At 55.1% G+C, this 15,685-nt stretch overlaps 1 protein-coding gene, 1 long non-coding RNA gene and 2 other non-coding genes across 4 annotated transcripts; 3 read left to right on the top strand and 1 right to left on the bottom strand.

The window, feature by feature from the left end:
- The first annotated feature begins 344 nt into the window (after positions 1 to 344).
- PRSS16 (serine protease 16) lies at positions 345 to 8,063 on the top strand. The gene is made up of 12 exons (XM_042985401.1): positions 345 to 417; positions 493 to 653; positions 1,391 to 1,490; positions 2,112 to 2,241; positions 3,486 to 3,609; positions 3,861 to 3,938; positions 4,036 to 4,083; positions 4,629 to 4,919; positions 5,496 to 5,637; positions 7,178 to 7,357; positions 7,435 to 7,580; positions 7,687 to 8,063. Exons 1-12 carry the CDS (start codon positions 345 to 347, stop codon positions 7,753 to 7,755), a joined length of 1,542 nt encoding a protein of 513 aa, XP_042841335.1. The 3' UTR covers positions 7,756 to 8,063.
- A 1,354-nt stretch (positions 8,064 to 9,417) lies between these two features.
- On the bottom strand, positions 9,418 to 11,610 carry LOC122238511. The gene is made up of 3 exons (XR_006217439.1): positions 11,525 to 11,610; positions 10,717 to 10,859; positions 9,418 to 9,594 (listed from the first exon to the last, which is right to left on the bottom strand). It is a non-coding gene; the product is annotated as an uncharacterized LOC122238511 (long non-coding RNA).
- A 340-nt stretch (positions 11,611 to 11,950) lies between these two features.
- On the top strand, positions 11,951 to 12,024 carry TRNAI-AAU. Its single transcript has one exon. It is a non-coding gene; the product is annotated as a tRNA-Ile (tRNA).
- A 313-nt stretch (positions 12,025 to 12,337) lies between these two features.
- TRNAI-AAU lies at positions 12,338 to 12,411 on the top strand. The gene has a single exon. It is a non-coding gene; the product is annotated as a tRNA-Ile (tRNA).
- Positions 12,412 to 15,685: the final 3,274 nt, after the last annotated feature.

Genomic DNA, 15,685 nt, shown 5'->3' with positions numbered 1-15,685 from the left:
GGGGCTGAGGGAGGGGGCAGGGCGAGGTCCCTGCGTGGAGACCCAGAGACTAGAGGCCAGAACGCAGACTAAGGCATAGAGAGGGGGAGCCTGAGGGATGGCTGGATGGAAAGTCACGGGACAGAGAGGGAAACTGGATATTCAGGCACCACACCCGCAGGCCCCGTGTACAGACTCTGGCGTCCCTGCCCCGCTGTACTGGTTCTCACAGACGCCTGTCCCCGGAGAGGCATCTGGAAAGAAACCCGAGCTCCCAGTGAAAGGCCACAACCTCAAAGTCCAGCCCCAGAACACGATAAAGGTCCTGAGTGAGCGGGGGAACAGAGCGCGGAGGAGCGGACAGCATGGCCGGCAGGCCTGGCCCCCCACGGCTGGGCCCTCTGCTCCTGCTCTCCCTCTGGGGGTCCTCGGCTCCGGGTAGGAAGAGGCCGCGGGTCAGGCAGGGGCTCCTGCGGGGGCCTGGCTGACTCCCTCCCCGTCTGTGTCCCACAGCCCCCCTCCTCAGGCGCCTGGCTGAGCACATTGAGCGGTTTCAGGAGGGCTCCGGCCTGGGCCTGGGTTTCGGCCCAAATGCATTGGTCCCCCCAAAACAAGGCTGGCTGGAGCAGCCACTGGACCCCTTCAACACATCCGACCGGCGATCTTTCCTGCAGGTGAGGCCAGGGGGAGGGGGGAGGCGAGGCTGACGCTTTCTCCCCCAACTCTACCCTCAGTCTCTGAGTCTCTGGGCCCCACGGGCTCATCCTGTGCCCGCTGCCCGTGCCCCTGTGGCCTCCGGTCAGCCTCTCTGGTCCTTAGTGTGCCCTTGATCCCCGGGCCCCCCTTTCTTTCTTCAGCCTCCACTTCCCTTGTCCCTCAGGCGCCATCTTTGACCCCCTTCTCCCTGTCCTTCAGATTGAACAGCAAATCCACCACCAACATGTAGGGCTCAATACGTAGCAGAAATGTGGACCAGCTTTGGAGGCAGACCTACCTCACGAGAGGAACTGGAAGGGATCCGATGGATGAACACTTGCCCCATTTTTCACACCTCCTGTGTGCACAGTGTGTGCAGGTCGGCTCCCCTAGGCCCTGCTCCCAAATTGGTCTGCACGCGTCACTTATCCTCGGCTTAGCGTTTCCATACACAGCCAGGGCCCCCGCCGCTGGCCAGTGTCCTGGACCCTGGGGACACAAGGGTAAAAACGTCGATGAACTATCTGCTCCTACAGACCTTGCATTCTAGCTGAAGAGACTAACAGGAGAGAAAGGAACATAACTACACAAGCCGAGTTCACACACTACTAAGTATATAAGGAAGACCCATAAGGGAGAGAGACCGCAGCAAACTGGGAATAAAGAACAGGTCAGAACTCTCAATCCTCATCTTCTTCTCCACCCCACCTCTCAGCGGTACTGGGTGAATGACCAACACTGGGCCAGCCGGCATGGACCCGTGTTCCTGCATCTGGGGGGCGAGGGCAGCCTCAGGCCTGGCTCAGTGACGAGAGGTAAGAAGCAGGGCTGGGAAGCTGGCGGGGGCCGGGAAGGGCGCCCCGTGTTGTGGTGCGGTGAGGCGGGAGGGCTGTAACCCCCTGAGGAAGTTTTGGGGTGATGGTGAGGTTCGCGGGGTCCGGAACCCACGGCCAGGACAGAATTGTTGAAGATGTCTTTGGTGCAAAAAGGTGACTTTATTGAAGCACGGGGACAGGACCGTGGGCGGGGAGAGCTGTACTGGGGTCGTGTAGAAGGGCTGGTTGTACGCCATGGACTTGGGGGAGGTAAAGTCAAAAGGGAAGTTTCCAAAGAGACTTTCACAAGCTCAAGACTTACTGGAGGCCCAGCTATGGTCAAGCTAAGGTTGTTTCTCCCTCTAGCAAAGCATTAACATAAGACAGTAGGGACTTCCCGGGCTTCAGGCTATTGATGGGGTTGCCTTTTTCTCCTAAACTGGTGGAGACGCTTATCAGTTCAACCATTTGGTTTTTTGTCCTTTCCTGTTTTGGGGTAGCCTGGAGCGTCCAGGGACTATCACACAGATCCCACCTTGAGGGTGGGGGTGCCCTGAGGCCGCACTCTGCCCTCAGGTTGCCCCGCGCTCCCTCATCACCCCAACCGGACACTCTTCACAGGGCACCCCGCAGCCCTGGCCCCAGCCTGGGGGGCCCTCGTGATAGGCCTGGAGCACAGATTTTATGGCCTGAGTATACCTGCCGGGGGCCTGGACGTGGCCCAGCTCCGCTTCCTGTCCAGCCGCCACGCGTGAGTGAGGGTGGGGGAGTGTTCGGGGTCATGGCGCTGAGACCGTCTGTATCCGGGCACCTCTGCATCTGTGTGGCTTTCCGCCACTGCCCAAGGTCGACCTCCGGGTCTCTGGTCCACATTTCCTTCTCTCTTTCAGTGTCTTATTCTCTCTCTGTCCCTGGGTCCCTGTCCCTCCCTCTCTTTCTCTCCGGCCACATTTTCATCTCTTCCTGTGTCACTGCAGCCTCCCGGTCCAGACCAGCAGCATCTGGATGACACAGCCTCCCCACTGGTCTTCGGTTTCTGCCCTTGAGCCCGTCAGTGTACTGTACGCACGAAGCTACAGTGACTGTTAGAGCACAGACCAGACCACCCTCTCCCAGCTCACATCTCCCAGGGTCTCCCACCTGCCTCACAGTCAAGTCAAAACCTTCACGGGGGCCACGAGGTCCTACTGGCTCTGGGTCCCCGTTACTTCTCTGGCCCCCACTTCGGCACACTCACTGGGCTCCAGCGACGCCCGCGTCCTTGCTGCTGTGAAGGCTTACAGGCACATTGCTGCCTTGGGCCTTTTTCTCTCTGCGGGGAGCGCCCCCCCCCCCGTATTTGTATGGCTGTCTCCCTCACCTCCTTCCCTAGACGCTCTTCCCAGACCCCAGTGCGTCCCACCTGCTTTGCCGTCGGCCCCAGGACTTACCTCTCCTGGTCTCCGACTGTGTCAGTCTCGGCGTTTTTCCATCTCACTCTCGCCTCCGTCATCTCTATCTCCACCTGTCTCTGTGCCTCCACGCTTCTCTGTCTCCCCACGTTTTCACAAGCTGTACGGGGTTCTAAGTGCCCTAGGAAGGCACTAACTGCAGCCTGCTTCGGAAAGTCCGGGAAGACACGGAAACACCTAGAAAAGAGGATGTAGCCACATGGCAACATGTCCCTTTCTGACGGTGTCTCCTCTTCCTCCAGCGCCCCAGCCCTCCCGGTATCCCTGCCCGCGCTGCCTGGGAGACCCTCCCTTCCCCCTATAGCCCGCGGTGAGGAGGGTGGAGGCTTGGCGGCGGTGGGGGGGGGGGGGAGTGGTCCTCTGGCCCAGGTGGGCACTTGCTGAGATCAGGCTCACACACACCCGTGACAAGAGCCCGGGCTTCTGGCCAGACCCCCCCCCCCGCCCCATTCGGGTCTCTGGACCCCTGCCCGTGCAGAGGCGGGGGGTGCATCCTCGGGGATTCCCGGCGAGGAGGGCCCACCGACCTCCCCGCTGCCCCTAGGCTGGCTGACGTGGCCTCCGCCCGCCTCGCACTCGGCCGCCTCTTCAACGTCTCCTCCTCCAGCCCCTGGATCTGCTTTGGAGGCTCCTACGCCGGCTCCCTGGCCGCCTGGGCCCGGCTCAAGGTCCCCGGGACTCTCCGGGCGGGCTGGGGTGGGCCCCGGTCTCAGGCGGCAAGGGCACCCCCGCCCCCCAGGCGCCCCCCACACACTCCTGCCCCCCGCCAAAGGGCTTTCCGCAAGCTGTCGTCTCCAGGGTCCACGTGTAGAGGGGAGGGATTTGCCCGCGACCGCAGTGCGGGCGGTGACACAGGGGCGGCTGGGGCGGGGTCCTAGGACCTGGGCCCCCCAGGCTGACGACGGCTGTCCTCCCTCAGTTCCCCCACCTCATCTTCGCCTCCGTCGCCTCCTCTGCTCCGGTGCGGGCCGTGCTGGATTTTTCCGAGTACAACGAGGTGAGGGCGACGGGCGGCGGGCGGCGGGTGCGGAGCGGGGGGCGAGGTCATTGGTGCAGGGAGTCCCCTGAAACCTCCTCCCGCGCTCCCTCCACAGGTGGTGTCCCGAAGCCTGACGAGCGCGGCCGTCGGCGGCTCCCCGGAGGTAGCACATGGGGCCAGTCGGCGGGGGTATGGGGACGGGAGAACTTGGAACGGGGGGCAGAGAAAACCGGGGAAGCTGGCAAGGTGGCCGGGTCTGAGGAGCGAGACCGGGAAAGTGGGCGGATTTGGGGACGTGGGATGGGGCGGGGCCCGGCGGGGACGACCCTATCAGGAGGGCGAGGCTCCGCGGGGGGCGGAACCAAGGGGGGACGACCCTATCAGGAGGGCGAGACTCAGCGCGGGGCGGGGCCACCCCGTAAATGGGGCGAGGCTCAGCGTGGGGCGGGGCCCGGGGTGACGATCCTATCAGGAGAGCGAGGCTGGGCGCGGGACGGGGCCTAAGGGGACAACCCTATCAGAAGGGCGAGGCTCCTCCAGGGGCGGGGCCCGGGGAGGTGGTCGGGAGGAGCACGGTCAGGGGGCGGGGCCTCGGGCGGGACCTCTGAGGAAGTGGGGCGCTGGGGGGAAGGACTCGGGGTCCTGGGCCGGTAAAGGCGAGGCCCAGGACCCCGAGTCCTCGCCAATGCGGCCCCTCGCTCCCCGCAGTGCCGGGCGGCGGCGGCCGCAGCCTTCGCGGACGTGGAGCGGCGGCTGCTCGCGGGCGGGGCGGCTCGCGCGGCGCTGCGGGCGGAGCTGGGCGCCTGCGCGCCACTGGGTCGCGCGGAGGACCGGGCGGAGCTGCTGGGGGCGCTGCAGGCCCTGGTGGGGGGCGCCGCGCAGTACGACGCGCAGGCGGGAGCGCCGCTGAGCGTGCGGCGGCTGTGCGGGCTCCTCCTGCAAGGCGGGGGCAACCGCAGCCACTCCGCGCCCTACCGCGGGCTCCGGCGGGCAGTGCAGGTGAGCGGCCTGGGAGAGTCCGCCGGCGGGGCGCCTGCTCCGCCGCGTGTCCTGCGGTGGGCGTGACCCCTTCTGACCTTGGTCTCCCGGTCTGTGAAGCGGGGGTGACGCCTCAGGGCCGGGGGAGGTGCGGAGAAGCGGGTCAGGGGAAGCGCGCGCTCTGCAGGAGTTAGCGACTACGACCGGTCCCTATTTTGCGCTTCCTGTTCGGTCCACTCCCGGGCCTGCAGCGGAGTCTAGCGCACAGCAGGTGCTCCGGTAGCGTTGACGGAAGAAAGAAGCCCTGGGGACATAGCGTCCCTAGAGACCGGGATTCCAGCCTCGGGATCCACGGCTAGAAACAGCTGTTCCAAGAGATGGTCACACGCCCAGGGTCTCACAGTCACCTAGTGCCTTGACCTCTAACCCACAGGGACCCAGGCACCCACTCGCCCTGACCCCCGACTCCCAGGAGAACTCTGTAGCTCTTCTGACCTCTGACCTTTGACTTGTAGGGACCTGTGTATGCTTTCAGGCCCTGGGCCCTGACTCTCAGGGACAGGAGTAATGTGTGTGTGTGTGTGTATTGTCCCCTAGGTCGTCATACACAGCCTGGGCCAGAGGTGTCTAAGCTTTTCCCGAGCAGAGACAGTGGCACAGCTGAAGGTCACAGAGTCCCAAGTGTCCGGTGTGGGCGACCGCCAGTGGTTGTACCAGACTTGTACTGAGTTCGGCTTCTGTGAGTGACCCGCCCACCCCTCACCCCTGAAACGTACATTCTGCACTGTGCCCAGACAGGCTGTCTCACACGTGGTCTGGACTTGTTTCCATTTCTATAGGACCCTGGCCACACTGCTGGGCCTGGTTTTACCCATAGGTGTGGGGCTGGAAGGTACATAGCTGTACTAGAGTGTGCCAGAATCCCTCACGCACACAGTCCTCACATGAGTGATATGTGTCCCTGTCCCAGGAGTGGCCCCACTCTCTCCCTAGTCACCGGCCTAGAAACCCTAGCACATTTTACATGCCTCCTTCCCTTTGTCCCATAGCCTGTCAGCCACTGAGTCCTGCCCACTCTTCATCCTGGACAGCCCTCCGGTTCACCCCCAACCCCCTTTCTATTCCCAGCTCTGCCACCCTGGTAGAGGCCCCCACCCCCTCCTGCCTGGATCCCTGACCCCACCTCCTCTCTGGTCTCCAGGCCTTCATTTCACCCCTACAATCCAATTTCCTCACCGAGAGAGCTTTTTCTAAATATGACCTTGTCCTTCCTCCCATGGCTTCTCAGTGACCCTTGGGCAGGGTTGCCACATACAATACAGGATGCCCAGTTACATGTGAATTTGAGAAAACTTTTTTTTTTAGTGTGTGTCCCAAATATTGCATGAGACATACCAAAAAAAAGTATTTGTTAACTGAAATTCAAATTTAACTGGACATCCTGTAATTTTGTTTGCTAATCTGGGTCCCCTACTCCAGAGTTAAGTTCAAATCTTTTCCCATCTCCCGCAGGCGATGAGGATATGGTTTAAAGCAAAGCGTTCAGATTCCAGCTCTATTTCATAGCTATGTGATCTTGGGCAAATAACCTAAGCTCTCTCTCTGTGCCTTAGTTTCCACGGCTGTAAAATGGGAATAACAGTAGTGCCTCTCATAAGGTTGTTTCCAGGATTAAAAGAGATAATATCTGTAGCAGGCTAAGAATAACACTGGTATACAGTGAGTACTCCCTAAGTACTAATTATTCTGTGACAACAGAGCCTGGGACCGTCTTGCGTTCCCAATGCCGGTCACCATGTATGTGAGCTTACAGTAGGTGCTCCATGCCTGGTGAAGCAAGGAATGACTGAATGTGAGGCTAAGGGAGTTAGATTTAGCCTGGGGGCACTGGGGAGGTATGGATCTTAAGCAAGGGAGACGTGGTCCAATTTGTGCTTTAAGTTCCTACGCTCCCTTGTCTCTCTGGACCTGTGCGCCTGCGCTTTCCCCTGTTTAGGCTGCTTTTTCTTTTCTGTCTTCCTCACTCCGTAAGGTTTTATCCCTGGCAGGTTCCTGTCTTGGAGCCTCTCATGCCAACTGGGATTCCTCCCACCCCAGGTCTTTTTCCCTCCCAGCCATGACCAGTCTGGGCTGTCACTGTGGGTGGGTGGGGTCTCTCTGACAGCACTGTGAGCTCACTGGAGGGAGGGTATGGGGCTGCTTGGGTCATCACCAGGGGAGACTCTATGGTGAGGATTAAAGGCTGTATGCCCCACACTTACAGATGTCTCCCCCCACAGATGTCACCTGTGAGGACCCCAGCTGCCCCTTCTCCCGGGTCCCGGCACTGCCCTCCCAGCTAGAGCTCTGCCAGCAGGTGTTCGGGCTCTCCACCTCCTCCGTAGCCCAGGCCGTGACCCAGACCAACTCCTACTACGGCGGCCAGACCCCGGGGGCCACCCAGGTGCTGTTCGTTAATGGTGAGCGCCCCTCAGCACCTGAGCCCCAGGTGGGCACCTAACCCCGGCGCGGCACGCCATCCTTCCTTTCTTTCCAGGGGACACAGACCCCTGGCACACGCTAAGCGTAACACAAGCCTCGGGACCGTCGGCGTCGGCCCTTCTCATCCCCGGAGCCTCCCACTGCATGGACATGGCCCCCGAGAGGCCGTCAGACTCCCCCAGCCTCCGCCGGGGGCGCCAGGTAAGAGGGCGGCCGCTCTGGGTTAGTCGCATTCATTTGCGCGTTAATTTGCCTGCCCCTGCCCTCCACTGCCGGAGTCTGACTTCCAGAATTGTCCCCTCCCCAGAGCATCTCCCAGCAGCTGCAGACCTGGCTCGGGCTGGCACAGCGGAGCCAGGCCAGGGGTGGGGACTGAGGGCCTGGACCCTCGCCACTCCCTGCGCGGCCACCTCCTTCCCGGACGTGTCCTCTGGACGGGAGAACGGAGCTTGTTTGGAAAGAGGGAATTCCCAGGAATCGGGCTTCAGCTTCTGATCCGCACACAGACTCGTTGCTGCAGACCTCTCGCTCCCGAGAGTGGATGGCAGGATAAGTGGAGGAGTATTCTTGTCGTGCATCTTGGTATCTTCTCTTCTTTTGTAGGGAGCATTTTATTAATTGTTTCGTGGCTATCTCTTTTATTGTGTAAAGTATCTTAACGTAAAGCCTCTTTGTGTAACATAATTCGGGAACGATCTCCCACTGACTTATTTTTTGTCCTGCTTTCAAAAGCACGGCAACCTTGGTAGGTTCTTCGGGTCCCAAAGGGACAGGGAGTCAGCTTCCATCTTGGTCTGTTCGGGCTGCGATAACAGAACCCTGTGGATTGGGTGGCTTATAAACGACAGATATTTATCTCACGCGGTGCTGGACACTGGGAAGCGTGACATCGGGGCACCGGAAAGTCAGGTGTCTGGGGAGAACTCGCTTCCTGGTTCTCACTCAGCCGTCTTCTCTCTGGGGCGGAGGAGGGGCAGAGAGCGGGAGAGAGAAGCCCAAGCAGGCTCCACATCAGCTCGTCAGCTCGGAGCGGGACCCTGGGGCCAACCTCACCACCAGGAGGTCATGACTTGAGCCGAAAGCAAGAGTCGGGGCACTTAACTGACGTTGCCCGCCGGGCGCCCCAAGGAATATTGGTATTTTAAGTCAGATGTCAGATGTGCCGCAGCTCAAATTCTGCTCGGCTCCTGGGCTGGGTGCCCTGCTGAGCCCCTCCCTCCCCGCTCAGGCCCTGTCCCTGCTTCTCACTGTCCCCCTCCCGGGGCCCCTCTTCCTCGGGCTCTTGCTTTCTCCTGGTCTCTGTCTCTGTCCGTCTCCCAGCCGGTCTCCTGTTTCTCTGAATATCCTCATTTCCATCTGTCCGTGGGTCATTCTGTCCCCCTGTTTATTTCTGTGCTGCAGTCTATGTCCGTGGTGTCCTGTCTCTCAGTCAGTGTCCCTCTTCGCCTCCTCTCTAGCTTGTCTGCCCCGGCTAGCTCCCCAGCGGCCGGTTTCTGCCTTTCCTCCTCCGTCTCTGCCTCAGTTTCCCTCTCTTCAGACTCTCCCTGTCTCTCCTCGCTGCCTTCTCTGTCTCTGAGACCTTTTTGGTTTCTCCCCTGCCATTTAATCTTTGTGCTTCTGTCTCGGGCTCTTAATCTCCTTCCCAGCCCTTCCCTCACCGCCGTTTCCCACAGTGCCACACCTCCAGCTTCCCGCCCTGGGGGTCTAGGGCCCTGGTCTAGCCTTCACGATAGGGGAGCCCCAGGCTCTGGGGGGGGGGGGTGCGCCCACCCTCAGGGGTGTCTGCTGAGCCTTGGTTCACTCTGAGCACGGCCTTGGGAACAGGAAGTAGCGAGTCAGGGAGGCAAGTGCCGCTGGGGGGCTGGGGAGGGCAGGGGGAGACAAGTCAGGACAAGGTTTGGGGTTGGTAAGAGAAGCCACAAGCCCGCAGTCCTGTGAGGAAGTCCCTGCTCGCCTGTCTGGACTCTGAACCCTGAGTCCTGACTGTCCCCGCTGACCCCCCTAATCCCAGCTCCGTTCTCCGGGTCCTCCCTGTGGGGACAGCCCCAAGCTGAGGCCTAGCGTGTATGTTTACCCGAGCTCCGAGGCCTGACACGTGGAGGGTGCTCGGTGCCCGTGGGGGATGAAAGAACCAGGTCTCACGTCAGCGCTTCCCAGGCTTTGCCGGATGCAGCTGCTCGCACTCTCTTCTGCAAACGTCTTCTCAACCTGCCGTCTGAATGGACCTGGCTTTGGTGCCCGGCTCCCTCCTCGAGCATTCTCAGAGCTCCCCCAGGGGTGAGTGCGGCACCAGGCTGAGCTGCCCGTGTGCTGAGAGCCTCGTTCCCTCTGGGCACGGGTCTGCGGCCCGCGCACCAGGCTGGGCCACCTCAGTTCACTGGGCTGAGACTCTGAGACTGCCGGGCGAACAGCAGTACTGTCTGTGTGGGTCCGTATTAGGGAAGGATGGAGAATTCTGAGGTACTCTCCCTTCCTGGCGTCCTTGGCCCACACTTGGCCCCTACTATCCCTTCTCTTACCTGCAAACCACGATGATTCTTGCAAAAGGTAGATGAGGTCACCTCTGCTTAAAAGCCTCTGCTTCCCATTAGAACTAGAATAAGGTTGGAATTCTTCCCCCGGGGCTACGAGGCCCTTCGGCCTTTGGCTTTTGACTCTTCTCTGCACTCAACTCCCACTACTCCCCACACTGCAGGCCAAGCACTTGGCCTCCTCGTTTACTTCAGGTCCAAAGCTGATTCCTACTCCAAGTCCTCGCATTTGCTGTTCCCTCTGCCAGGAGGTGGTTCCCTTCAATGACCTTTAAATGACTGACTCCTTCTTAACATTCAGGCTCCACTCCAATGTCACCTCCAGGAGGCCTTTCCTGACTGCCTCTGTGTCCCAGTCACTCCCTGTCACATTACCTGTTTTACGTGCTTCCCAGCCACAAGCACCACCTGAAATTACCTTGTTTTATTTTCTTTCTAATTCGGCCCCCTCTATACTAGAATGTGCTGTCCCTGAGCCAGGGGACGGTGCTCTCCTGGTAAACACACCCCTGTGAGTTCTGCGTTTCACAACCTGTGCCGTTTTCACCTGAACTTGGTTCTCCAGAAGCTCAGCGGTCTACCAGATCAAAGATCGCAAAGCACTTCTCAGGACCAGGAGGGCTGGTAAATTTGTGGTCCACCCACCTGTGACTTTCATTTACCGGTTATGCGCTATGTCCTAGAAAACGCTTGAATTCGAATGAGGATAAACAGTTCCGAGGAATGTAGAAACATTGCATTCTGAGGGTCCCTGGTTTGTGCCACACACACTCCCCCTGGAAGCGGGACCCAGTGGGGCTTCTCACCTTCTCTGGAGGTTTGTGGGCTGGCGCGGGTGCAGCATGACCTTATCCCAGGGCGCGAACTCCGGGGGCACGTGAAAATGCCTGTTCTATGGCGCCCTCACCAGAAGAGACTGTCAACTTCACACAAACCTCTCACGCTGAGTCTAGAGAAGACCAAAGGTGAAGGACTACTACCACCTGATCAAAAGATTTCCTACTAAGCTGCAATAATGAAGACGACCTGGTTTGGGCATTGCATGTAGATAAACAGATCAACGGGGCAGGACGGGAGTCCAGAAGCAGACACACACACACACACACACACACACACACACACACACACGATCAATTAATTTTCTACAATGATGCCTAGGCCAATCAGTTGAGGAAGTCTTTAAAACAAGTAATCCTGGAACAACTGGATAAACTACAGACCTTCTCTCAATCTCTTTTGCAACCTTCTTTGCAACTTGGTATCTGAATGGGTCTGGGTTTGGTGCCGGACTACTTTCTCTTCCCAAGCATTCTCTGAGCTGCAGAGCGTGGGGGAAAAGATTAACCTCACCCCTATCTCATACCATACTCAAAAATTAATACAAGTGGAGGTAAAGCTAAAGCCATAAAATAGAAAAATCACTTATGACCTTGTAGTAGGCAAATATTTCTTAGGGAGGAAAGCATAGCATAAAATACATTAAAAGGAGCAAACTGACATTATCAAAAGGATACATTGGCATTATCAAAATTTAAAACTTCTCATAAAAAAACTCATTATAAAACATCATTAAGAAATGGAAAGGGAAGGAAAAGACTGAAGAGAAATACGCACACTACGAACGTCCGACGAAGGATCTGCGTCCAGATTGAAGAACTGGAAATCAATTTCAGGAAGACAAGGCTGTGACACGTGGGTGGGAGAAAGGAAGCCCCGCCGGGCGGCTTTGGTCCGAATCCTCTCGGGTCAGAACCGGAATCTGAGAAAGACTCGCGACAGGAGGGTTCGTCCATTCAAGCCACGAGTTAACCTTCGCTGCTTTTCCCATCACCGCGGTGGGGGAGAGCGAAATGGGAAGAAGGCGGGACTTTTTTTAAAAAACTGTCCGTCTTTGGCATTTCGGTTTTTTGTTTTGTCCTCGCCTCCCTCCCCTCCCCCTTCCTCCCTCGCCTTCTCCTCCCTCTCCTTCTCCAACTTGAAGAACCGGTGTCCATGATTTTTGTCTACATCTTCACAATAGAGGCCCCCTCTCCGCCGGGTGGCCGGTTAGCTCAGCTGGTTAGAGCGTGGTGCTAATAACGCCAAGGTCGCGGGTTCGATCCCCGTACGGGCCACGCAGGTACCGTTTTACCGTCGCTGCGCGCGCAGTTCCCCTACCCGACCCGGGTGGACCGGACTGCTGAAGTCAAACACACACTTGCGTGAGAGCTGTGGGACCTTCATGTCTTGTTATTATTATGATTTTAAGAAGTAACGAAAGCTAGAATAGAAAGTGCTTTTAAAAGACATTGAACAAAGTAGAGCGGGTACATTTAGGCGAGGCGGGGCCAGGATGACAGAGAATTCCTTGGTTTGTGTTGGAAAAAAAAACTTAATTGGTTTTGGCTTATGTAACACGTCCCGCAGACCGAGAGGACCTTCCCCGGTGGCCGGTTAGCTCAGCTGGTTAGAGCGTGGTGCTAATAACGCCAAGGTCGCGGGTTCGAACCCCGTACTGGCCAGATGGGGGCGGCTTTTGTTAAGTTTAAACACCGGAGTCCGTCAGTCTAGGACTCATCCCCAGGCCTCAACCAATGCGGAATTTAGAGAATTTGAACACGGTTCTCTGACTTCCCTGCTTTAGTAGGTCCTTGTTTGATTTCTGTCCACAAAGGTCAGCAGGGACCTGGAAAAAGAAAAAAATTACCTTTGTGCGATTTTTTTTTTCCATTGGGAAACTGATTCTTGCAACGGAAACTGGCCTGTTTGGATCATTTCCAACTGGGAAGAAATTGTAAGACCACCGCACTTTATGCACGGCCACACTTGGGGCTTCACTAGTTGAATGAGAGATGAAACGAGATGTTTGAAGCTATATGGGAAGCAGGCTCCTATTAATATCGACACAGGAGGAAAGAAAGGCAGCTTCGTTGTAAACATTCTGACAGCGGGCTCACCGTTAAAACGTTTACTTTGGGGGTAAAAATATATTCATGTGTTCCAAAGTTAGAAAATATTAAAAGGTACAGTGAAAAGTCTCCTCCCGCCCCTGTCATGCACCCAGTAGTGATTTCCAACTTCTATAGGAGATCCCTTAGGTATTCTTTCCACTTCTCTTTGCACAAGCAAATATTTACATAAACTCTTGTTCTCTCTTCTTCCCCTAAGAGTCAGCATATGCGCTCAATTTGCCTTCTTCACTTAGCTATATAAGGTGGCATCTTATCAGCGTTTTGAGAGCTTTCAAGCAACACTTTCGATACTGTGCCTTTGGAAAAATGTAAGCGTAGTTTCAAAAAAGTTGGCATATTCAGCAAAGTTGAACCTGAAACATTCTAACCTTTTGTATCACTGTTGGAGGGAATGCACACAGGGAGGCAGCTTGGGGAAACTTGAGAACAGGCGGAAATGTTCAAGCAAAGCACTTTCTGCCCGACCCCTAAAGAAAATTGTGCATTATTAACAAATTTGTTTAAATCGCTCCACTCTTCAGAATGCAATAATTAGCCGGTATTCTGTGTCTGGTAAATGCTGGAGATGTATGATTATGTGAAAAAAGCAGAATTCAAAACGGTGTGTGTAAGATTCTTATTCTTCCATTTTAAAACAAGCTTTATTATGGGATAATTTACGTACAATAAAATGCACCCATTTTAAGTGTAGAATTTGATAAGTTTATTATCAGTGTCAGAACAAAACTGTTATCTCTCAAGCTACACGTTAGCCCTACACTACAATTTAACCGTTACAATCCCCCAAACCTCCTCTGTGCTTTGTGGTAGTTAGAAGAATGTCCCCCCAAAGATGTCCACCTCGTAATCCCTGAGGTCTATGAATATATTATTTTGTGTCGCAAAAGGGACTTTGCACATGTCACTAAGGATCTTAAAATGAGGTGATTTTCCTGAATTATCTAGATGGGGTCCAATGTCATCACAAGGGCCCTTCTAAGAGGGGTCAGGGTCACAGAAGGAGATGTGACATAGAAATAGAGGGTGAAGAGGTGCAGTGCTGTTAGCCAAGGAATGCCAGCAGCATCTAGAAGTTGGACAAAGCAAGGAAACAAAATTCCCTCTAAGCTTACCAAGCAATGCAGTACCGCTGACCCATATTGGACTGACCTCCAGGACAGGAGGAAAGTAAGTGTATGTTGTTTTCAAGCACTGAATTTGTGGTAATTTGTTACAATCACAATAGGAAACTTACATACCCCTTCTACTCTGTTATACCCCCATCCCAGCCCCAGGCGACTATAGATGTTCTATCATGATGGCTTTGCCTTGTCCAGAATTTCTTCTAAACCATGTAGTACGTAGTCTCACGTTCCCGGCTTCCTTTGCTCAGCCCGATATTTTTGAGATTCATTCATGTTGCTGCATGTATCAGTCGCTTGTTCCATTTTCTTGCTGAATTGTACTCCCTGTACAGACATATCACCGTCTGTTTTCCATTCACACGTGAATAGACTTTTTCATATGAAGATTAATGTCACAAGTCTTTGTGTGGACATATGTTGCATTAGTCAGGGTTCTCCAGAAAGAGAGAGAGAGAGAGAGAGAGAGAGAGAGAGAGAGAGAGAGAGAGAGATCTTAACTGGCGCAGGCAGTTGTGAGGGTCGGGCAAGCCCACATCTGCGGGGTAGATCAGCAGAGTGGAGACGCAGGAAAGACCTGAGGTTAAAGCTCCAGCCTAAAAGCAAGGTGCTCAGGTGGTTAAGTGCCTGACTCTTGCTTTTGGCTCAGGTCAGGATCTTACAATTCACGGGTTCAAGACCCACGTCGGGCTCTGTACTGGCAGCGTAGGGCCTGCTTGGGACTCTCTCTCTCTCTCTCTCTCTCTCTCTCTCTCTCCCTCCCTCTGTCTCTGCCCCTCCCCCTCTCGTGCAAGCACACACTCTCTCTGTCTCTCTCTCTCAAAATAAATAAATTAAAAAAATTTTTTTACAGTGTACTGGCAGAATTCCCCCTTCCTCAGGAGAGAAAGGTCTTTTTTTTTTCAAGGCCTTCAACTGATTGGATGAGGCCACTCACGTTATGAAGGGTAATTTGCTTTACTCAAAACCTACTGGTTAAATGTTAATCTCATCCAAAAAAACATCTTCGCAGCGACATCTAAACTAGTGTTTGACCAAATATCTGAATACTGTGGCCTAGCCTTGTTGACACATAAAATCACCCAGCAATGCTTTCATTTCTTTTGGGGTAAATACCTAGGAGTAGAATTGCTGGATCATTCGGTCAATGTCTGTTTGGCTTTATAAGAAGCTACCAAGTATTCTCCAAAATGGTAAGGCCATTTTACTTTCCAATTAATACTTTGGGAGAGCTCCATTTGCTCCAGACTTCTCCAACGTTTGGTATTGCCAGACTTTTAAATTTTAGACAGCCTATTTGAAGCATTGAAATAGACTTAAAGTATTATCTCCTTGTGGCACTAATTGGCATTCTCCGTAACTAATAATGAGTTCAACCGACTGAGCCGCCCAGACACCCCTGATATTTCTTTTCTCATTTAAGAAGTTTCTTGTGACACGTAGGATGGTTTGAATTTTTGTGGTAACAGTTACCCCCATCTTTTTACCCTTATATAACTTGTTTTTCCCCCAATCTGGTCCTGGACTTCTATCACAGAAACTTCCTGGATTATAAATTTAATTATTATGACATTTTATTGACGCTTTTTCTTTTTGTTTTAATTTTTTGTGTTTCTGACTTCGTGTGATTTTTTTCAAATCCAAAAAATGCTTATTTGAGGATGCCTGATTCAATTTTGAGAGCTGTGTTACAGTTTTCTTCT

Source organism: Panthera tigris, chromosome B2 (assembly GCF_018350195.1).
Source record: "Panthera tigris isolate Pti1 chromosome B2, P.tigris_Pti1_mat1.1, whole genome shotgun sequence".
Taxonomy (NCBI): Eukaryota; Metazoa; Chordata; class Mammalia; order Carnivora; family Felidae; genus Panthera; species Panthera tigris.
The sequence above is the reverse complement of the archived record's forward strand: the minus strand, read 5'-3'. Positions and strand labels throughout refer to the sequence as shown.